The sequence below is a fragment of the Syzygium oleosum genome, unplaced genomic scaffold (genome assembly GCF_021117445.2).
Source record: "Syzygium oleosum isolate NSW1041296 unplaced genomic scaffold, Sole_v2.1 Sole_v2.46, whole genome shotgun sequence".
Lineage (NCBI taxonomy): Eukaryota > Viridiplantae > Streptophyta > Magnoliopsida > Myrtales > Myrtaceae > Syzygium > Syzygium oleosum.
This window is the reverse complement of record NW_026607530.1, coordinates 1255081-1277479: the sequence shown is the minus strand read 5'-3', so window position 1 is coordinate 1277479 and position 22399 is coordinate 1255081. Positions and strand designations below refer to the sequence as shown.

Below are 22399 nucleotides of genomic sequence, written 5' to 3'. Positions count from 1 at the left end.
TATCAATTCCGTTGTCCCTTTGCTTGAGTTCAAAAGAGGAACCCGCAATCACCGCGATTGGGTTAACAAAATCTCCTTTCTTATGTTAAATTGAGCGCCAAGTCAATAAGTCTCGAAATGACAAATTAAAGAACTCATTACAGTTGTCTTCAATAAAACTTATAATAATTCATGGAATTCCATGTGATCTCAAAGTCTCTACAGAAGCAATGACATCTCTCGTCTTTTATCATAATTTTCATTTTCTCAGAAATTTTGATGATTTTGTAAATAATTGCCTTGTATTATCGTTTGGAAAAATGACATAAATGGTCCATGAATTTTGATTCAATATGCAATGTGGTCTCTGAATTTTTAATTTGTTCAATGTCGTTCATGAATTTTAATTCAACATGCAATATGATCCCTGAACTTTTAATTTGTTTAGTATAATATCTGAAATTGTACATTCGAATAACATTTCGGACTATTTGTTTAATTATTCCTATCATTTTTGGTAATGCACTTCTCGAAGAAAAGAGAAGTTCACAAAGAGACAACGCTGGGGTCTAGCAGCGGGGTGACGAAAATTTGTGTGGACGAGAGAAGTGCAACGATCCTCCAAGCAACAGACCAACGACCTTTCCCTTCCTTGCACTCCCTCCCCACCTTGCCTGTCTCTCCTTTTCTTCTCCTTCCCCATGGCTTCTTCTTCTTCTTCTTCTTCTTCTTCACTCATTCCCCGCCATCCTTTCCCTCTCCACCGCTCCTTCACTCTCCCATCTCCACTCCACGTCCATGCCCATGTCGCTCCTCCACTTCCACCCCTTACGGTTCCCCTCCTCCACCGCCGCCGCCGCCGCCGCCGCCGCCAAAGCTGCCTCCTCTCTCCCCAAGCTCTCTCTCACCCCGCCAGCACCACCTCTCAAGTCCATTCCTTCAAGACCCACCACCTCGAGCTTCAGACTGCGCGCAGTCTCGACGGGCTTCAGGGACGCTGCTGCTGCCTCGGTCGAGGACGACGATGCGAAGGTCCTTGTGGGTCCCGCCAGCGAGGAGGAGCGGCGGGGGGAGCGAGTCGTGGCGGACTACGACTGGACGGAGGAGTGGTACCCTCTCTACCTCACCAGCGACATCCCTGACGACGCCCCGTTGGGCCTCACCGTGTTCGACAAGCAGCTCGTCCTCTACAGGGACGGCGACGGCTTGCTCTGGTGTTACGAAGATCGCTGTCCCCACAGGTAACGCCGTCTTTTTCAGGGCCTGGTCGCATGTTGTTTTTGTGGGTGTTTGTCATTGTCTGAGCTTGATTGATGGTTATAATAAAGTTTATAGATTTGGTCTCTCGGGCTTTACAACAGACTCCTCCAGTCACAGGACAGCGGACAGGACTCCATTTTGTGTTGAATGAGATGATCTCTTCTCTTTTTCTTATCTTCTTCTATGCTAGCTGAGCAACTAGCTAAAAAGGAGATGACTTCGAGCCTTCTCTCCTTCATATCATGAGAAGAAGCAATGAACGATGATCATCCATGAGTGTTGTAGCTAGTTTGAAGCATTTAAGTTGCTGAGCTAACTCGGATATTCTAGCTACACTGTGGTTCTTAAAATGCAAAGAGTTTGGGAAGTGAACTGTAGTGTTGGTCGAGGCCTTGCTGTCTCATCTGCTTCGCCTCTCGATATGGGGCTTTAGCTATTTAGTCGGGAACAAGCTCCTGTATTTCCTATCTTGACAATCTATCTAAGCTGGATTTATAGATCGCTTGAATGTTCATTACAGTTCAAGGAAAGTGTTCCGGGTCTAACAGTCTTAAGTGTCAACTTACATCTCATTGCGAGGATGACAGTTTTCACTTAACTTACATGGTAGTTGGTGTTTAAACCTTTTGATGGGAAATTCCTTCCTCAGGTTGGCAAAGCTATCTGAAGGTCAGCTGATTGATGGCAGGTTGGAATGTCTGTACCATGGTTGGCAATTCGAGGGCGAGGGAAAATGTGTCAAGATACCTCAGGTTTGTCCTTGCTTATGTTGACCTAGTTCTTTTGTTCCAAGAAATGGATTGCTAGCACACTCTAGACTGATGGAAACTGAAAGTAATGTTTCTTTATTAACGATACAGCTGCCAGCGGATGCGAAAATTCCGCGATCAGCTTGTGTTAAGACATATGAGGTGAGGGATTCTCAAGGAGTTGTGTGGGTGTGGATGTCTCAGAAGACACCACCAAACTTCAGCAAGATACCTTGGTTTGAGAATTTTGCGAGGCCAGGCTTTCAAGACACTTCGACTACCCACGAGCTTCCATACGATCATTCCATACTTCTGGAGAACCTAATGGATCCAGCCCATATCCCAATTTCGCATGATAGAACAGATTGGACAGCAAAAAGGGAAGATGCCCAACCCCTATGTTTCCAAGTAACTGAAAGGACTGACCGAGGATTTGCAGGATTGTGGGGTAAAGAGAAAGATGAGTCATTGCCCAACTTTTTGCGCTTTGAAGCACCATGCGTTCTTCAAAACAATAGAGAATTTGTCGACAAGAATGGAGTAAAACACTACTTCACTGGTCTATTCCTCTGTAGACCAACTGGACAAGGGAAGTCCATGCTTATAGTGAGGTTTGGAGGGACGATGAGATCTCCTTTGGCTAAAGTGTTCCCTAAATGGTATTTCCACCAGAATGCAAGTAAAGTATTCGAGCAAGATATGGGATTTCTTTCATCGCAAAATGAAGTTTTGATAAAAGAAAAAGTTCCCACAAAGCAGCTCTACCTTAACTTGAGGTCCTCAGACACGTGGGTAGCCGAGTACAGGAAGTGGATGGACAAAGTAGGGCACGGAATGCCTTATCATTTTGGGCACAACACCATTTCCTTGCCGAAGGAGCCTGCTGTGGTGGAACATGCACCCGCTGGTTTGGTCGCCAGAGCCTCCGCGTCGTCACCTGCCAAGGGAGGTGTTGGGACAATGCACGCTCCTAATTTGGCCAACAGATACTTCAGGCATGTGATTCATTGCAAAGGATGCAGAGATATTGTGAAAGCGTTTGAAGCTTGGAAAAATGGGCTCTTTGCTTTGGCTGCTGCATTGACTGCATTGGCTATTTTAGCGTCTGCTAGACAGTGGAAGGTGATACTCTTGGCGACGGCAACGGCATGCTTCGGTGGAGTTTATGTGTGTTCAGCAGCCATTGCTATGAATACTACAAACTTTGTCAGGACTCACCGGAGATTGTGAGTCCTTGATCGTTGCACATTGTGTCTCCAGTTATTTTAGGATGACGGGAAGTACTTTCACATAATATGTAATTGGTGTAGCAAATTCGTATTTAGTTACTTAAATATGACTGCGATGCTCTTCCTTTGACAATGATACTTGGCAATTGCTTGATTTTCTGTTTGATACCGTTATGGTCTTCCATTCGACTCTAATCTGGACCCATCTTCCTTTAGCGACAGTAAATTCGTTGAAGTTGCTTTAGGTGAAGATTATGCAATGGCATGTCTCTTTTTGCAAGTTCTAGGGATGAAAGTTGGGAACTTTAAAGAGAATACCGCTACGACGGGAGGAAAAAGGGTGTGCAAGTTTTAGGGTGGACAGGTATTTCGAAGTATTTAAAACCTAGTTGGTTCCAAAAGTTCTAGTGTGCCATGTACTACCTGTATTCAAAAATATCAATTGAATAAAACGTTATCAAAATTCTAGTTATCAACACATTGAACAGTCAACACAAAACATGTGGATTACATTTCAATATACATGTTCATGTCTGATTGTACTATAATCCTATAAAGATAATAACATCGAAAATTAAAAATAAAGAATCAAATCAACTTTCAGCCATTGATAAAATTTGTTAGTTTTACATGAAAGCATAAATGAAAGCATATTCCACTTTACAGAGAGTATGAACTAAAATGAATTGCCAGAAGCATAACCAACGGAGACACCTTGCACAAAGTACATGGCACAGGATAGGGGTGGATACAGGGTGACATGACTCCAAATCCTGAAACCTACCCTGTTCTCACCAATTCCGAAACTCCGGATCTCAGAATCTATTCTGTGAGCTCTAATATCCTCTCGGAACATACTCGACCTCTACCGGTTCCACAGATTTTACAGGTTCTCACGCAGGATTTTATAACTATACCATTCAACAGTAGCCAGATCAAGTGTCTCGTCAATTTTACGACTGCAGAGAAAGGTGTATACTCATCTAATCATTAGTTTGATGAACATACTAGAATAAATCATTTTCAACAGGGGAAAAGACAGCCCCTCCTTCGTGCATGAATACAAGCACCATGGCCAACCTTCAAATCTACATCTAAGAGAGCATATTACAAAAGTAATAAACAAGAACACGATATCTAATATCAAAACTTTAGCCATTTCTTTTCTTTCTCCTTGGACATGATCGCATGAGATGCAGAAGCGTGAGCTGCCTCGGTCTCGGCCAAAGCTCTGCGCGTTTCAGCCAACTTCCTCATGGCCGCCTCACACACTACCTTGTCGTTCTTGTTCCTAACGACCATCTCTTCAAGCTTCTCCACTCGCATTCGCAATTCCTTCACCTCGTCATCATAAGCAACAAGAGCCTGCCTATCTATTTTCTTCTCCCCAGAATCTTTAAGTTGCCGCTTCTTTGCAGACTTGCCGTTCAACGCCTCCCCATGCATTGCAAGTTGGGTATTAATCAGACTAAAGACATCTGGTCTCCTTTCTTCTGCATCTTTTGCCGCCCGAACTGCCGCAGCAAACTTCTTCTCGCGTTTCCTTTTTCCACCTCTGCTGCGCTTCTTTGCTTGAGTTTCATGATCTTTGTCTTGTTCATTAGACTTTAGGGCATCGTCTAGTGATTGTTTTGGTGGAAGGACTTTCACGGGAATGGGTTCAACCATTCCTTGCCCAGATCTGCCTAAACCCATCCCTTCCCGATAGCCCATGTTGGCCATCATCTTGGATGCCATGCCACGTGTGTGATTCTCCCACTTAGCAAAAATGGCAGTTTCTGTCTGGATGCCCCTCTGTTTTGCAGTGCTTTCAAGAAATCCTAGACCCTGAGGGTCCTCTTCTTCATAGTCACTAGAGTCGGATTGCTCCGAGCTTGAATCACTCTCTTCTTCATCGCTGATTTCCGCATACTCAGATAGCGCTATAAAATCAATGCCAAGCTTTGCAGAGCTTCCATCATCCCGGAAAACAACTTGTCCAAGACCACATTCATCATCCCATGATTCAAGCTCAGCTTCTCTCCATACACCAGCTTTACTATCTGACGTTGCCCATATACTGGAACCCACCAATGACTGCTCCCAACTTGTTGGGACAAATTTCTTTAAGGATGACAATGGAACATCTACTCCTGAGACATACATGAATGTCAGGTAGGAGAAGCTATAAAAAAAGATGCAATAAAATATCAGGATTTAGATTGGTATCATCTTTGGGACAAGATAAAGCTACCAAGGTAAAAAAAAGGAACTATATATCTTGCCAAAAAAGCAACATGGAAAAACTGTCAGACAAATGCAGATGACTATGGTGACAAGAATCTGTAGTGATAACATGGGAAATTTATAATTTTGCCAGACACTTTGCAGGTTGTGTTCGTTCTTTTAGTTGCAACATACCATGTGATAAGCGGCAGCTAGTACCAAACCGACATCGTTGCTGCAGAAAGAACTTGCATATCTGCACTTTGGTGGTCTAGCATTAGTGGTCTCATAATAATTAGTCAAATTTCACACCATAATCGAGAGCTTTTGATCCACTATGTGACACTAATCACGGTTGAGAAAACATGAAGAATTGTTCTTTTGGCACATCCACCAAAGAACACGCAAATATTTCATCCGAGAGCCGTATAGATAGGTCAAAGGAAAACTTATAGAGAAGACACCTAAAAGAGAGAATCATTAACGCAGTTATTAGAATAGTGTCAGGTCCAATAAAAAAGACATGCATATGCCCAATCAGAACTTAAAGATGGGTGTTAATAGAATCTACAACCAGTGCCTAACATCATAATCTTCGCAATGAACAGGAAAGGTTATTCAAAAAGCCTCAGAAAAGTTGAGAAGCACTTTAGACATTTCAGCAGGACTGAGAATTGGCCCATATTCTCATTCAAATTAACATATTTTTTTAATGTTTAGGATGTGAAGTGGGCATTTTATTCCATTTACCAAACTAGTTTGATTCAAAGTACAACCTGATCCAGACAATACAGGACACAAAAGCACAACAAATTGTGGAGACCCTCACGATAAATGGTAAAGAGGAGATAGGCTAGAATTCCTTTTCTTTCTGCTGAAACACTACCCAGAGTGGCTGATACTTGCATTTGCACATAGATTGAAAAAAATGGCGGCAAACTTTCATGCATAGTAGGAATGAACAAAATCTACAAATAAAAAATTGTGTATCCCAAAGATTATACAGGTTGTGCAAGAGCTTCAATGTATGGTTCATGCTCTTTGTCTTATTTATCCTATTTGCTCATATGGAAGTTTGCTTCGCTTTATTCGTCACAATCAATTAGTTGGTTTCACGTTATCTATATAAGAATAACATTTTGGCGAACACTTGCTCAAGAACTTTCCACATAAGATACTCAGAGGCTAGGTTAAGAATCCCCCATTGCTTTCATACTGTGGCCAGCAATAGCAGTTAATCAGCTTAAATTATCTTAAAACAGAAGCACCTACAATGTCATTCTAACAGCCTACTAGTCCACATTAGGGCAATGGCAGACTGACCAAGCTAAAATTACTATCAGGATCTCAATCGGGGACTTAAATAGTGACATAAACTACTAATCGTATTTTTCTTTAGTTGTCCTAAGTTGATTTTGCCGAAACGAACATAATACATAAGCCTATGCTTATAGTAATGGGGGAGAAAAGAAAGAAAGCTGCACTGACCAGCATATTTTCAGTTGTCGGCGTGAGGAAAGAGATTTTAGCCAACTGTGAGCCCTCCAATCCAACTATCTGACCATTATACCAGTGACCATCCCTGTGGCGAAATCGACATTTTGACCCAATGGAGTACCTTTGCTCCTCCAGAGGCTCAGCTTCAACATCATTTGGATCCAAAGACTCCACCTTAACATTATCAACAGCAGGATCTGACTTCTGTACCACCGAATCAACTTCCCGTAACAAACGTGCACGCTTAAGGTGAAAAAGCCCTTCCTCTGCATCTCTTATTGCCGAAACCAGCTCTTCATGAACCTGGGGAAGCAGAGTATATTAAAACCCAAAGGAAAAGAAAACACAACTAGCACCCTCTTTCCATGCATGAGGACCTTACACACATTAACTTTCATCATACAAATAGAGTTCATCTTAAAGCATCGACCACTAACCAGGATTCACTGATGCAGCGCACAAAAACTAGAGCCAACAAGTATCTTTATCCAATATAAACATAACTCAAAATGCATACTCCCTCAGTAACTCGCAACTAGAAATAAGCTGATCATAATTATGCCCAACACAATAGTACCTCTAACATAATACAATCTCTCCCTGGTTGCTCTTGGGTTTCTTGATCATTTATCAAAAAAATGTTCAAAGTTGTTACTTGGGGTTCTCAAACAGCTTTCACTGAGCTCAGCACCATTCATACATTATAAGCGAAGCAATAGAGCATACAAAACAAACAGGCCCAGATGAAAAGCAACTTGCCAAGACGCATATCACCCGATAAACAATCATACACAAACAAGAAGTAAGCTTTCAAAAACCCAAAAGAGATCAACTCCAAGGACCCAAGAAATGGTGCCCAGAAAGGAAAAAACCAAAACCAAAACCAAAACCAAGAAGATGAAGGAGGGAGAAGAGGGGCGCACGGCGAGGATCTCGGGGTTGGCGGGGTCAGAGGCAAGGGCTTCGTTGAGCGAAGAAAGAGAGTCTCGCTGCTCCTCCAATTGAAGCTCCAGCTGAAGCTCCAGAACTCTCTCTTCTTCTTCGTCGCTCGCCATTTTGCTCTTCTTGCTTTTGCTTGCTCACGGTGGATGAGATGAATTCAACGCCCGTGCGGAGATCGCCAGGTTGAAGGAGAAGGGAACGAAACGACGGGCCGTCTAAGCTTAGTGGGGCTCTGGGATCCGTACACCACGTAATTAAACAGTTTTAATATGATTAACGTTTTTTCAAATAACAAAAATGATCCATCAATTTGATTCAATATATAATATAATTTTTAATTTTTTTTTATCATACAGTATAGGGACTAAATTTTAGGAATTTTATTGAACAAAGTAAAAGTTCATGGACAATATACATATTGGGCTAAAATTTATGGATCACATTGAATAAATTTAAAGTTCATGAACCACAATATACATTAAGCATAAATTCGACATTATCCCTTTTCTCGTTTTACGGCCATATGGATTTTCAATAATTTTACAATTTTTGTTTTCTTTCATGGTATAGAAAATACGGAACGGCCAAGCCAAATTAAACCTAACATTTAGAGAGAAAAAAAAATTGGAGTTTAGCAATGATTTTCTTTAGGGAATTTATGATTATATTAGTAATCAAGAACAACCAAGGCCCAACGTGATAATTAGCAAATCAAATTGGCCGAACTTCGAATTCCATAATCAGCTGGGAACGATATTTAGACATTGATTCGCTAATTGCATACCGAAATGATATTTATTTGCTTGTCTATGTTTAGGGAAACAAGTGAGTAACTGACCCGAGAAAGAAAATGATTCATCCCGAGTACATCCACCTTTCTTACAGCTGGTTTTTACGACCTCATTACAAGGCGTCGTAACAGTGCTGGTACCATAGAAGTGCCGCAATTGTCTATCGTCTCTTCGAATTCTCAAGATTTGATATCATAACTCGATGATATATAGAATCTACACAGATACAACTATAAGGCAGTGTTGAAGATAGATTACATAAATCATCCTGCATGTGTATCGACTCAGAGCCCATTCCCTTCATGATCTCAGGCTCCTAAAGGTCAGAGGTGATGCTTCTCACTCGGATTCAAATTCAGAGCGATATGAAGTGATCCCTTAAGACCAACTCTGGATCTAGATTACCTTATAGGCTGCACGACCCTGTTTGACACGAGGTCCTGGCTTACGCATCCCGACCTCGCAATTTCAAGTCAACAGGAGATTCCTCTACATGAATTCAGAAATCATGTGAAGCCGGCACATGATCCATCCCATAAAGCTAGATAACACAATGCCCTTCATTCAGAATTTCGATCCTATGGGCAATATGAGCACTTTCACTTGAGAGGCTCCAAACTCTAGTACACAGATTTTCAGTTTCAATCTCCAAGACAAATTTTTTTTGGCCGTTCACCGGCAACAATGAATACGCTGAGAAAGAATAATACATCTGATTTTATAAGATATCTTACAGGATACACATCCATGTGAAACCTGAAACGGATGGTGTGCTCTTGAAACAACAAAACTGTGTCCTAACTCTCTGATTTTAGACTGTGAAAAGGGAAAAGAGAACAGCTAAAATGGTAAAGCTGAGGTAGTTTACAAAGCCATGGTACATTCGCCAAGTAGTACGTCACTACTTCGAAGTGGTAGGCTCTCCCAACCACTTGGCTCGAAACCCCGTCCCCTTACAGTCTGAGCAGCACGTTGAACCCTACAAAATTCATGATCACACCCTTAAGAACTGCACTTGATTGTCCCTCTTTGATATTGCATGAACTAGATTCTGTAACATTAGCATTCTTTTAATTGAGCCATACACTAACCTTTCCAGCACATATGACGCAGCTTGTGTTTCTTGAAGGGACTTGGCAGAGCATGTTGTCTCCAAGGATGAAGAAACCCGTACCTCCACACCATTTGCATTCTACATGCCCCTTCGAGTTGCAAGAGGAACAAGCTACCGGCCTAGGTTGCTGCATGCATTATTGAAACAATATTATAAGATCTGAAGGTCACATAGTCCTTTTAACAATTAAGAAACGCCATAACCCCGTTTAGCTGCATTTGTTCAGACAAACCATCAAATCCTCTAACCTCCAAAGAACGAGAAAAGCTTTAAGCACATTTTCTTACATATAGCAAACTTTCTCACAGATAACTTGTTTCTAATATGCTTCGCAAGTTATGGAGTACTAGTCTTCTTTAACAAAAATGCATCATAGGGGACTCCGGGACTCTCTTGCCCCTCACCAATAAAATTGTTCCCCAAAGAACCCGATGTTCAATCAAGTTTACAACATTCTTACAGCATGTAGTGTCCAACAGCAGCAAGTTCAGCCTATGATATATTTAATCCAAAATAAGGGCTTCAATGAAGCTGAAAGAGTAGAAAGTACAGTCCCATAAGTCACAGGAAGCATAATCAAATGTCATAACCCTGGAGCGCAAATACCAATCTCAAACAATTAACGGATGCGCAAGTAACTGGTGCAACAAACAGGAGACAGGAACTATGATCTTGTTAATAGATAAATTGAGGGCTATTCAAAGTTAGATTAGAAGACCACTCTCTTCTATCATAAAATGTTTGTATGAGTCATGGCTATATGTATCGTGTAGTGCTGCAACAGCTGTAAAAAGATGGTGTTCGAGAACCATTAAACAGTTCTTCAAGCATTCTTGCCCAGCAACTGCTAACTTACAAAGTGAACAAAGAGCTTGTCATAGCAGGATCAAGGAGGAGTGAGAATATAAGGAGTTTTTGGTCTTCTATTGAGGAGATTTCTGCTCAAGCAAAGCAAGACGTGGTTTCTTGGCAAGGGTAATTCGATGCCGATATTGCAGCTCTCTCTCCGGGACATCGACATGATTGAACAATCTGAGAATTGTTCATGCTAAATGCTAATACAGTGTCGCTCGTGCAATTCAAGAGAAGATAAGACCACTTACATGTTCAATAACCCTCAGCAAACTAGACACCACATACCCATCCAGAGACCTTAGCAATACTCCAGTATAAGAGTTCCACATTTACACAACTTAGACTACCCACTAAGCAATAATAATAACAACAATTCGAGTAGACTCGATACTCGATTCATCCCACTCGTTCAGTCAATTCAATTCATCATCGCAGCATGCTCGTGCGGAAATTATCTCGATTCAACATAAGGGATCCCTTATCATTCTAAACTCTTCCAGGAAATATGCAGTGCAAAGAAATTACCCCTCAATTATAACATCCAAAACGATTGAGCAACCATAGAAAAAATGAGATATATTCTGTTCAACGAATTCAATCTTACACCAAAGGCCCGAAGTTAACATGCTCAATCACTCTTGAAACTCAAACAGTACATGCAAAAAGATCATACACAGAGACATACAGGCACACAAGAAACCTCAATCAAGGCATACAAAACCAAAGGGTACCTGAGAAATCAACCAGGCCTGCTCCATACGCTTAACGAAATCAGAGGAGCTCTCATACGAATCCACCGTTGAAGCTCTCACGCCAACGAACCTAGACCTCTTGCCCCTCGCCGTCGCACCATGAGGTGAAATTACACAGACGGCATTTCGACGGGCTTGCGAACTCCCGCAATCTACGGATGATTTGGGCACAATCAAGGGTCTGCAACTACAACAGCAGGCGCAGCTCATCATGTGGGTCTCTGAAAAATCTCAAGGATTTGCTCGAAGAAGCCGATTTATGGCAGAGAAGAACGGAAAGATCAAAACTTTCTCGGTGATAAGCTTGGACGATTCCCGTGGGCGAGCGGAGGCGAAATCCTAACGAATGTTCGCCAGTTTTTTCCTTGCGAAGAAGAGAAGATTTAACTGTGAGCGGACGCAAACGTTGTCCTCGGAACCGCTTTTGTTCCGACCTCCGAGAAAAATCAAAGCTTTTGGGATGACGATGACGATTTTTCTTTTCCACAATTTGGGCTGCGGTGATCGGTTTCAAAGTGGGCCGATTCTCAATTTCTTGGTCTGAATCCATCAGGAACCATTCCAGTTGGGTCGAAGAACCGGCCATATATTCTTCTTTCTTTTCTTATTCCCTACAAGACTGTAAATATTGTTACATAGTATAAACTACTACACAAGTACTATGAATTAAACAAGCTCGTGATAAGCTAAACATAATGATCATCTACACAAGCAAAGCTATAATGATCATCGAGAACCAAATCCTAGAGGCATCGAGCCGCGAGGGAGGCGTGAGCACTGCACGACCGAGACTGAGAGAAGCAAGAGTGAAAGGCATGAGCGATAAACACGCCTAAATGAGCTCGAGCGAGAAAAGAGTGGAAATTTGATTTTTAAAAATTTGGAATAATAAGAATTAAAAAAAGTGGTCCAGGTGAGAGTGGTCCACACTGGAGTTGGGAATTGGACCAATATTCACCGGTTCTAAATTTTTTAAACCAAACTGGATCTCTCGAGAATTGCCCAAAATCGGTCGATTCAAGCCTGTTCTTTTGCCCATTCCTAATTTGGGCTTTGCCAGGGAAGTTGGAAGTCGAAAAGCTTGACACTCGACATAACATGGTGGGTTCATGCTTCGCATTTTCACATCTCATGGGCTTCTTCAACTTGGGCTTTGAGATTAGATTTTGCTCGATGCCTGTTACAGTGTCCTACCAAAACATCCAAGCTAGGATTTTTTGGTTCTTGCACAATCTGATGCCACGAGAAAGTAGTCACGCCGGTCCCTCTTTCCAGCCCGTAAAAATCTACATACACGGTGTTAGATGCATGACATATATCGTGTATGATTGCGAAAGTTGTTGCTAATGACATATGTCCCGAATTCACGGAATCTATATAGAATTTTCATCACATAAATTGTGCGTCCGATAAAATTTTGTCAAATTATTTTATGGAAAGTGACTCCATGCAAATACTGTAGGCTTGTGTGCTTCTAATTTAAGCAACGCGAGATATATTTTGATGATAATATCCAATCTTTTTCAAGGATTTGGGATATATTATATCTTGTAGGGATGGAGAGTGGGATGAAGGACAAATCCACCTTCCAAGTGAGGGCTCTGGAGTCAACGCCCGACCCTGAGTGGTTTGGATTGTGGATTCAAGCCCAGTATTATTTCATATCTTCGTTGAGATTGTAAAGTGCAAAAGGGAATAGGAGAGTGGAAATGCAGACCCACTCACTTTGGAGAGGTCCAAATTCACTCGAGGGCATCATTCATGGAAACTTTGGTAAGTGCCCCCCAACAACTAACTCTACCCCGCATAAAATTTTAGCAAAAAGAAAATCTCTATGTATTGATAATTAGACTTGTCAAAATGGATAATAAATTTATTTCTTAACTCATAATTGATGGGCTGAGTTGTTAGATGGGTCAGTTATATTTAGCAAATAAGTTATAAATGGATTTAAGATGGTAAAGCAAAAAGTAATAAGGTTTCAAATGGATACATAATTTACTTAGACCTAATTCACCTCTGACTCTCTTTCATCATCACTCGATCTTGCGCTCTCATCTCTGTTTGAGTATAAATTTTTCTAAATTTGGTTAAATACGAAACTGTTTCAGCATTGTGAGTCGGGTCGGGTATGGATCGGTCGGGTATGAGTATGGGTCACTAAATTTATATTGCGTGGAAATGGGTCGAAAATGGGTCAATTTGGATCGGACTATTTTTTATTTGACCCATCTGTTTAACTGGTCGGTTGATAATATTTAAAAAACGACTTTGACTCTTCATATGGAACATATTCTAAAATGTGGCAATTGAGCTCATTTCATCAAAATAAGGCCTGTCAATCTCTAGATTACGACATTTGCCTAATCCCTTTTTCGAGCGAACAAAAGCGAAAGGATCGTCTCAATTACTTGCCTTCATTAACCTACATTTTACCTTTCTCTGCATTATTCTTGAGGGGGGAAATTACTAAAACAAGCGAGAAACGAGGTTCTGAGTCTCGTTCTATTCTCTCTTGGCATGCAAAGAAAGATCACTCTTTCTAAGCATAGCTATGAAAACGAGGGTCACAACCTAAGACCTTTTTGGACGGTGGATAAGAGGCTAAATTCCGTTTGAACTTGGGATGGACGGTGAGTCTTCCCATTCTAGATTTTCAAATACCCCATGAAAAGAAAGTCACAGTCCATGGCATGTGTACCACATGCTCTGCTCAATGCAAAAATAAATTGACCCTTTTCTTCCAAACTATTGATTGATCAAAGGATCAGGTAACGTGCACCATCATCTTCCAAGAAAAGAGATGGGTCCGAAAGCAAGACCAGTATGACCATGACTGGAGAAGAGTTGAACTAATGCTGATTGGTTCTTACGGTCTTTCCTAATATTTGAGTCTTAGGGTGCGTTTGGGAATGGCTTTCGCAAGGCAGCTTAGGACCTGCTGCCTTGGGCTTTTAGCTTTCTCAGCATGTAACACTCCCGAATAAGTAAAAAACATTTCTTCTAAAACTACCCTCATCTATTTTTTGATTTTTCAGTTTTGCCCTCGTTTATCACTGTTCATCGTCTTCTCCACTTAGCTCGGCAACATGGTTGTGAGGGGATGGCAACAGGCCGGAGAGGGGCTGGCATGGTCGCACAATCCAGCGACCGTCGCCTGGGGTTGCACGGCCGCCGTGATGGGCCACGCGACCTAGGCGAGGGCCGCCTAAGGTCACGCAACCTAGACGGCCCTCACCGGGAACTCGCACGACCTCGGAGAGGCACTGTGTGATTCAAGCGAGAGGTCATGCTACCCAGATGACCCTCGAGGGCTGTCGACGACCCAGATCTGGCACGACGCGGTCTGCACGACGCGGTGCCAGATCTAGGTAGCAGGCGACCCTCGCCTGGGTTTCGTGACCCTCGTCAGGGGTCGCTCGACCCTAGGCAGCCCTCATCGATGGTCGCCGGGGACTGCCTAAGGTTGTTCGACCTCAGACGATGCCGCCAGCACCAAATCTGGGTTGTTGGCAGTCGCCTACCCTTCACTGGCTCCAGCAAAGGGTTTGAACTTTTCTTTTATTAAAAAATAAAAAAATTGCATTGCAAGAATAATTTTCCAAACGCTATTTTATCCAAAGTTGCTTTGCAATGGACTTTTAAGTTACAACTTACCGAATACAATTTGCATTTTGAAAAATTCCTTTAACTTAAAATCTTTTGCATTTTTTCAAAGACTTTTCCCCAAAGTGTTCCCAAACACAACCTTAGACCTGTTGAAGTAGATGACAATGAGATTCTCTCTAATCAAATTTTAAAAACCAAAAGAATAGATGCTTAAAGAACCGAGGATACATCAAATCACCTTTAGTTATGTCACTTATTATTCTCGGAACTTACCTTTTACCTAACAAAGACATACCATTCATATGGACACCACACGAAAAAAAAAAAAAACAATAAAGTACCGCGAATTGGTAAGCTTGAGCAAGATTATCTCACGTTGCTTGTTTATTTGATCATTGATATTGGTGTGATCCTCATCTAGCTACCAACTTTAAGTTGAAAGGAAATACATAATGCAAGAGGATCGGTATTTATATCGAGCTTGGAGCAGATTTTCTTCCTCTCATTTTGCATCTAAATGAGTTGGGTTTGCAAGATCATCTTTCAAACTCGAGTTGAGTTCAAAGTTAAGCTCATGGGGGTCCAATCGATTTGAACCAATTTCTCGACCTGAACTTATCACCATCCAAGCGATCTGTTTGTTGCAAAAATTTAATAGCAAGGCCGTTTGAATGCAAAATTCCAGATGAAAGCCAGAATAGAAAGTTGGCAAAGCTAGTTTTCCTTTCCCTTTGAACTTCTTAACGGAAAGTCACACTTCCTTCATTGCGAGCGAGATGTTTATGAGCATTGCATTCATTCATCTCCAAAGCTCGTCCCCCCGTTGTCGGTTCACTTTCAGGCAACATAAATTGCACCACCTTCAATCAGACATGAGAAACGTTTCGCGTTGTTCATCATCTTCCTCTTCATCATCGTCGAAGTGACAGGAGGAGCTGGTGTCCGACGTGGGGCGCACCCATTTGCTCCCACGGCCGAGACGAGACGGTGGTGGCTCCAGCACATCAAATTCACACACAAGTTTTGAATGGCTCAAAACACTACCGGCCAAACACAGCCAAACCCTTTGCTCTTTGCTCTTTGTGCCTCGGTTGCTCCTCCACCTCGCGCTTCAATAAAGCTATTTTTTTTCTCTTCAATTCCTACTCTCTCTCTCCCTCCCTAAATCCTCTCTTTGTGGTTACAAACCCCTCGCTGGATTTTCTTTCGTACTGTCATTTCACACTCTTCTTGCATGCCCAGTTATAAAAACCCTTCCTTTCGGTGGACCCTCTTCTCTTTCGGTCTCCACCGCGCTTCCACTCTGTTTCTCTGTGCCTCTGGCTAATACCCATTTGGTAAAGACCACCATGGACTGATTAACCCAGGTGAAAAAGCAACTATTTTGACACCCTTTGGATCGCTGAAAAGACCGACCATGAATCACCCTTCGACGGTGCATCAAGAACCCGGTGTTCTCTCTGATTTGGTGTCCCGGTTGGGTCACTTCGCGTTCAACTCAAACTCGCGCCCTTTAAATTCTGATGGGTACTCTTCGTTTTTGTCTAACTATCTCTACTTCGACGGTTCGATCGGTTTTAAGAGGCCAAAGATTTGTTCTTCCTTGAGTTTGAGCACCAGAGGCAGTGCTTCGAGCATTCGCCGGTTCCTGAGCGACTTCAATAAGGCTATTAGGTTCCATTGTGAGAGAATACCAATTGGGTTCGCTTCCGTTCAGGTTGATTCAGGCAACGGTAATGGTGATTGTAGTCATAATAATGGGGATAGTGATAATGGGTTAAGATATGATGGCTGTGGTGTTTTGGTGGATGATGGGGTACATGTCAACGGTGTCGAGGCTGATATCCCAAAGAAAGTTCTCATTTTAATGAGCGATACTGGCGGCGGCCATCGGGCTTCTGCAGAGGCTATCAAGGCAGCTTTTCATGAAGAATTTGGGGATGATTATCAGGTCAGTATTGGTGGATTAACTTTGAGGACTTACTTTCATTATTCAGATTTTGTTTGGTTGCCAAGGGATCATGAACAATGCCTTGCCTGATCGACTTCTAGTTTGTCCTGAATAAGCGGGTCGGGTCAGTATTGGTGGATTAACTCACAGGACTTAGTTTCACTATTCAGATTTTGTTTGGTTGCCGAAGGATCACGAATAATGCCTTGCCTGATCAACTTCTTGCTTGTCCTGAATAAGTGGGTGTAAAGCTAATGCACTCATCTGGCTAATATTGTCCTAAGTCCGTGACAGGAAAAAGGTTACACCATGTCAAGTTTATTCCTGTTAATGTTAAAATTAATTCTACTTGCAATGATTGTCTAATTTTAAATGGATTAAGTTATTACATGGAAGTGTTGATAAATATGAATGGCTAATAAACCGTGGGAGTTTAGCATACACATGAGATTCATTTTATTGGAGTATGGTAGTTGCTGAAGGAGTGTAAAGTAAGGTTGACTTGATTCTAGATTGTTGAGTCTTCAAGTATGAGGTCCGAAATCAACCACAGACTTGGCGAATGCTCAACAAGGTGGCAGGCACTTCGTATGTCTGATGGAAACAAAAGAAATAAAGATCCTTTTGTGACAACAAAAGCTGCATGTGGGATTTAAGTCAAAAGTGGACAAAAGTTTTTATGTGTTTCTCCTCTCTTCATATCCACAATCTTTCACTGGCTTGCAAATTCGCTGACCAAAATGATTTTTAGGGAAAATGATGTGTGTCGCAAATGGCAGATTAGTCGAGCAAATATGTTCTGTAGTAAAGAGTTCTCATTGCAGGTATTTGTTACTGATTTGTGGTCAGACCATACGCCTTGGCCATTTAACCAGTTGCCTAGGAGCTATAACTTCTTGGTGAAACATGGGCCCTTGTGGAAGATGACCTATTATGCAAGTGCTCCAAGAATTATTCATCAATCGAACTTTGCTGCAACTTCAACCTTTATAGCTCGGTGAGCTTCTGTCATAGGCATGTGCTGCCAATCTTCCCCGCGTCAACTTTATCTCGCTTAATCTCTTTCATATATGCTAACACTTACTCTTGCTGAGCCTTTGGTCCCGCTACTACTAGGCATCTGCAGATATTGTTCATACTCAGTGGAAGGCCAAACCTTGATGGACTAGGAGTAGAACTAGTAACTACAGCCTTGCAAGCTTTTGCTTTTGCAGAAGTACCTCAAGTTTCTGTTGGTGTATTTTCTGCAACTATGGTAGCTAATATGTATACCACATTGAATTCATGTATAGGCACACTGTGATATATAAATGGCATGATTTAGCAGAATATGTTTTGTCATTAGTTCTCCTAGTCCGACTCTTTTGCTTCATGGAAGTAAGGTATCGTAGCTCTCCTATATCATCTTCTCTCCAATTTCATCTGAGTTGGGATAAAATCTTTTCTACTCTTGCTGATAAACGAGTACTAGTTTATTTGGGTAACTTCGCGAGATAATCCATGTTGTATAATTATATTTGAAAATAAGAGGTTGATCTCCTTGCTTCTCTCATGATACAATCCTCTTCCCGCTGAGCCCTTTTTGTCGTCAATACAGCCCTTGTAGCAGCACTTTCTAGCTGTAGAACAAGTTCCTCTATGGACAGTAGCAGGATAAGTATCCTCATTCCCACTGAAAGTCACAGCCCTGGTATAATAATAAGTCCTACTGTAAGCCATTGGCCAGCCTGTAGGAGTTGTGTTGGACAATGGGAGGATCCTCTTTATTTGATCTATTAATTTTGACCATCTTTCTTTGAAGATTTGCAACGAGTTACTTCAGCCAATGGTCGAGCTCTTCACTATCCTTTAAATCTGATTCTTCAAGTTTGAAGAATTAAAGATGACGAGATTAATTACTTTTAGAGCATGTCCTGTCAGCTAATAGAATCATTTGCTGCCAGTTAACTTCAATTTGTGGCTGAATTAAGGAAACCAAAGGCAGATCTCCAAATCACTTCTTACAAATGAGGAGTCCTATTTGGCTGGGAATGTCAAGGGAAACCTGTTCAAACTCACTTAAATAAGAGAAGAACAATAATCAGATGTGCTTGGTGATCAAGCAGTGATGTTTTACAACAAAACATTTGTTTTATACGCCTAATGTTAGAAAAGTGTTTCTATTGATTTAATTATATGGTCTTTTGTGGCAATGTCGTGACAATGATGAACACTTATCTTATCCTGTTGCTTATTTGCAGAGAGGTTGCCAAAGGACTAATGAAGTACCAACCTGACGTTATTATTAGTGTACATCCACTTATGCAACATGTTCCGCTTCGTATTCTAAGGGCGAAGGGTCTTCTAAAGAAGATCGTTTTTACCACAGTTATCACAGATTTAAGCACTTGCCATCCTACATGGTCTGTCAATGTTGTTGCTCTTGTTAATACAGATTCTCAGTGTGGTTCTGATTTGGATTTCTCTATGCCCAGGTTTCATAAGCTTGTGACTAGATGTTACTGCCCTTCAGCAGAGGTAGCAAAGAGGGCCTTGAAAGCTGGATTGCAGCCTTCACAAATTAAGGTGTATGGCCTTCCTGTGAGACCTTCATTCGTTAAGCCTGTCCGGCCTAAGGTTGGTGACTCGGTTTCATATGTTAAGCTATCTTATCTCCTTGACAGATATGTAATATTTTTAGCTGTATCTGTAATAATATTCTGGATCTGGATTATGTCCTAGAAAATTTATGTTGGCGTTTAAATATATTAGGAACATTAATTTATGAATGTGCCCCAGCATTTGTTGACAGTAGAATGGAGTCATGAACTTTAATTATATTCTAATTGTTCTTTTAAGCTATGACTAATCAATTGAAATTGGGTTGAGTACATGCTTTTTTTATTAAACCGCTTCACTATAACTTGGATTCCTGTAGAAGATCCATGTACCTTAAGCTCGATTTTTCATTTCTAATGATAGGAAGAACTAAGGAGAGAACTGGGTATGGATGAGGATCTTCCGGCTGTCTTGTTGATGGGAGGTGGAGAAGGAATGGGTCCAATTGAAGCCACTGCTCGTGCACTAGGGGATGCATTGTATGATGAGGATCTTATGAAGCCAATTGGTCAGATCCTTGTTATTTGTGGCCGCAACAAAAAGCTCGCCAATAGATTGCTTTCAATCGATTGGAAGACTCCTGTGCAGGTAGTTGATGGGTCTATTCTTTAAGTCACTACCACAGCCCTCATCACATCTGCCTTTGTCAATGTGTTGCTTACTGTGTACAATTGAATGGAAAATACTAGCATAGCATAGTTTTACCACCACTTTTCATGCTTGTAGCCATACTTCTATCAGGCAAATGAACCTCGCATGCTATGAGAGCTGCGCCTTGATTGTTTTTAACTTTTTACGTCTAATTTTTTAAATGAAGGAGAACTGGTTTTGATTTTTTAATAACGTCCCTTGGATTTGACCTATTTCTGTGCCCTTCTGCAAGCTTAATTTTACATTTTTCTTACCCTTTCCCTTTTTATATGCTACCAGTGGATGCTTTTCTTCGCTGTCAAAATGACTTTAAAGATTGCAATGCTTAATGCAGAAAGTCAAGTAATAAGATTGTTCGAAATGAGAGAAACGTGAATTAACTGGCATGCTTCTGTTCTTCCATGCTTTTATGCATTATGTGCTGAAGAAATTGCTCAATTATCCAGGTGAAGGGGTTTGTCACCAAAATGGAGGAATGCATGGGCGCTTGTGACTGCATCATTACAAAGGTAAACCTATCAGGACCATTGAATGTATGATTCTCTTGTCGAATGTTAACTGTCTACTGATAAGTCTCTTTTCAGGCGGGCCCTGGGACCATTGCAGAGGCGACGATTCGTGGTCTCCCTATCATTCTTAATGATTATATTGCAGGGCAGGTAATTCTTGGTTTGAAGTAAAATGTTCTTTTTCCCCTTTCAGTTCAGTATCTTTTCAAAGAATCCTCATTTTTGGAATTTATTTGCGTGCATCTTGTTGGTGATACAAGTCATACCCAATTGTCCTGTCAAAGGAACCTCACTTCACAGCATAGGTGTAGCATTTCTATGTAGACAAATGAATCAGGAAATTGAATGCTGAAACTTTCTTACAAAAAATTCGCGGTTCTTTAGATATTATTTAAGTTTTCTAAATATGTGCAAGGATCTCCCGAGTTTGTTATGTTGTTTGTGGATATTTGACGTAATTATGAATAAACGACTGGAGGTTGTGAAGTGGTATAGATGATCATTGTACAACATGAACTATAGATTACATTCAGATGTCATCTTTTGTACCTCTTTTCTAGAGCGACTAAGCGGAGTTGACCACCTTTGAGATAGAAAATTATGCTTTACGGAGTTGAATATCAAGTGCTCAAGGAAAGCTATCTTCAGAAGATTAGTGCAGCTAAAACCAAACTGTTGTGATTTTCATCTGATGACAAAGATGAGAATATTGTCTGTGAGTGAAGGAACTACTGAAAAATGAATGCGTTCGTACTTCCTACTGCCTAGGGAATTGAAAGTAGCTCCAACTGGGAATTGATTGATACGGCACACTAGGTAGTTGTCATTGGCAAGGGAACAACTGAGAAGCGCTCATGAAAATGGTTGGTTATTGTTGGACGACCAAATGGTCTTGATGATCCGAAGGCTATTTTGAAATGAGCTGAGTCCTGGTTTTCCATGAAAACTGGCTTATCTGTTGCCTTTTTAGAAAATGTGAATTTTCTTTCATCCATTTCCCTCCATTTATGGGAGTGTATCTCCACGGCACTTTCCTAATGGTTTCTGGCTGAATTCTGAAATCCCTCTCCGACCAATTTTTACTTTGCCAATGACAGGAAGTGGGAAATGTGCCGTACGTGGTGGAAAACGGATTTGGAAAGTTCTCAAAATCACCAAAAGAGATAGCCAACATCGTCGCAGAATGGTTCGGCCCAAAAGCAGATGAGCTCAAGGCCATGTCACGAAATGCATTGAAGCTGGCTAGGCCTGATGCCGTGTTTAAGATTGTTCACGATCTCCACGAGTTGGTCAAGCAAAGAAGCTTGGTACCTCAGTACAACACGACGTAGCTTGATCTCCTGGACCAACTTTCGGGCGGGATGGTTTGATGGAAACATGGGTGAGAGGCATTTTTATATTGTAGATTTTTCCCCACAATACTATGCTGATTCATTGTAACAGTAGTAGTTGCATATTCATCGCTGAATCATACGTTACGTAGGCCCTGTAACCCTTTAGGGAGGAGTGAGTTATCCTCCTGTCAATAAAAAGCGAAAAGCATTGGATAGATGCAATTTACCATGCAGCAAGGACCTGATTTTACTGCCAAGTTTGTTCGATATAGTGCATTTCTGTCTTCACTGTAGGCAGATTTTTCACTCAATGCTGAAGAACCAAATGAGAAGAAGCATGAAAATCTTTGTCTTGGCTAGGTGAACATTTCAAC

General features: G+C 41.4%; 4 protein-coding genes across 5 annotated transcripts; 2 read left to right on the top strand and 2 right to left on the bottom strand.

Annotated features, from left to right (window-relative positions):
• The first annotated feature begins 644 nt into the window (after positions 1-644).
• Positions 645-3383, top strand: LOC115687367 (protein TIC 55, chloroplastic). Its single transcript, XM_030612897.2, has 3 exons — positions 645-1220; positions 1889-1991; positions 2100-3383. Exons 1-3 carry the CDS (start codon positions 778-780, stop codon positions 3216-3218), a joined length of 1665 nt encoding a protein of 554 aa, XP_030468757.2. The 5' UTR covers positions 645-777; the 3' UTR covers positions 3219-3383.
• An 828-nt stretch (positions 3384-4211) lies between these two features.
• On the bottom strand, positions 4212-8053 carry LOC115687368 (zinc finger CCCH domain-containing protein 18). Its single transcript, XM_030612899.2, has 4 exons — positions 7843-8053; positions 6911-7222; positions 5618-5678; positions 4212-5349 (listed from the first exon to the last, which is right to left on the bottom strand). Exons 1-4 carry the CDS (start codon positions 7972-7974, stop codon positions 4361-4363), a joined length of 1494 nt encoding a protein of 497 aa, XP_030468759.2. The 5' UTR covers positions 7975-8053; the 3' UTR covers positions 4212-4360.
• Positions 8054-9346: 1293 nt separating this feature from the next.
• LOC115687339 (uncharacterized) lies at positions 9347-11829 on the bottom strand. The gene is made up of 3 exons (XM_030612857.2): positions 11353-11829; positions 9744-9893; positions 9347-9631 (listed from the first exon to the last, which is right to left on the bottom strand). The coding sequence occupies exons 1-3, from the start codon at positions 11584-11586 to the stop codon at positions 9554-9556; spliced, it is 462 nt and encodes a 153-aa protein (XP_030468717.2). The 5' UTR covers positions 11587-11829; the 3' UTR covers positions 9347-9553.
• Positions 11830-16058: 4229 nt separating this feature from the next.
• On the top strand, positions 16059-22258 carry LOC115687353 (monogalactosyldiacylglycerol synthase, chloroplastic). Of its 2 annotated transcripts, XM_030612878.2 has the most exons (8): positions 16061-16933; positions 17758-17930; positions 19174-19335; positions 19408-19549; positions 19895-20119; positions 20629-20691; positions 20767-20841; positions 21789-22258. In XM_030612878.2, exons 1-8 carry the CDS (start codon positions 16400-16402, stop codon positions 22020-22022), a joined length of 1608 nt encoding a protein of 535 aa, XP_030468738.1. In that variant the 5' UTR covers positions 16061-16399; the 3' UTR covers positions 22023-22258. The 2 variants fall into 2 exon arrangements, with proteins under 2 accessions (XP_030468737.1, XP_030468738.1); XM_030612877.2 differs by having other exon boundaries at positions 16059-16933; positions 19174-19549.
• Positions 22259-22399: the final 141 nt, after the last annotated feature.

Excerpts from the sequence above, each read along its gene's own strand:
- LOC115687367 (XM_030612897.2), top strand. The coding sequence starts at position 778 with ATGCCCATGTCGCTCCTCCACTTCCACCCCTTACGGTTCCCCTCCTCC. Across the intron at positions 1,221-1,888 it reads GAAGATCGCTGTCCCCACAG|GTTGGCAAAGCTATCTGAAG; the intron begins GTAACGCCGTCT and ends TTCCTTCCTCAG. Across the intron at positions 1,992-2,099 it reads AATGTGTCAAGATACCTCAG|CTGCCAGCGGATGCGAAAAT; the intron begins GTTTGTCCTTGC and ends TTAACGATACAG.
- LOC115687368 (XM_030612899.2), bottom strand. The coding sequence starts at position 7,974 with ATGGCGAGCGACGAAGAAGAAGAGAGAGTTCTGGAGCTTCAGCTGGAG. Across the intron at positions 7,223-7,842 it reads CCAACCCCGAGATCCTCGCC|GTTCATGAAGAGCTGGTTTC; the intron begins GTGCGCCCCTCT and ends CTGCTTCCCCAG. Across the intron at positions 5,350-5,617 it reads TAGCTGCCGCTTATCACATG|GAGTAGATGTTCCATTGTCA; the intron begins GTATGTTGCAAC and ends TGTATGTCTCAG.
- LOC115687339 (XM_030612857.2), bottom strand. The coding sequence starts at position 11,586 with ATGATGAGCTGCGCCTGCTGTTGTAGTTGCAGACCCTTGATTGTGCCC. Across the intron at positions 9,894-11,352 it reads AGGCCTGGTTGATTTCTCAG|CAACCTAGGCCGGTAGCTTG; the intron begins GTACCCTTTGGT and ends TAATGCATGCAG. Across the intron at positions 9,632-9,743 it reads GCGTCATATGTGCTGGAAAG|GGTTCAACGTGCTGCTCAGA; the intron begins GTTAGTGTATGG and ends TGAATTTTGTAG.
- LOC115687353 (XM_030612877.2), top strand. The coding sequence starts at position 16,400 with ATGAATCACCCTTCGACGGTGCATCAAGAACCCGGTGTTCTCTCTGAT. Across the intron at positions 16,934-17,757 it reads AATTTGGGGATGATTATCAG|GTATTTGTTACTGATTTGTG; the intron begins GTCAGTATTGGT and ends TTCTCATTGCAG. Across the intron at positions 20,692-20,766 it reads GTGACTGCATCATTACAAAG|GCGGGCCCTGGGACCATTGC; the intron begins GTAAACCTATCA and ends GTCTCTTTTCAG.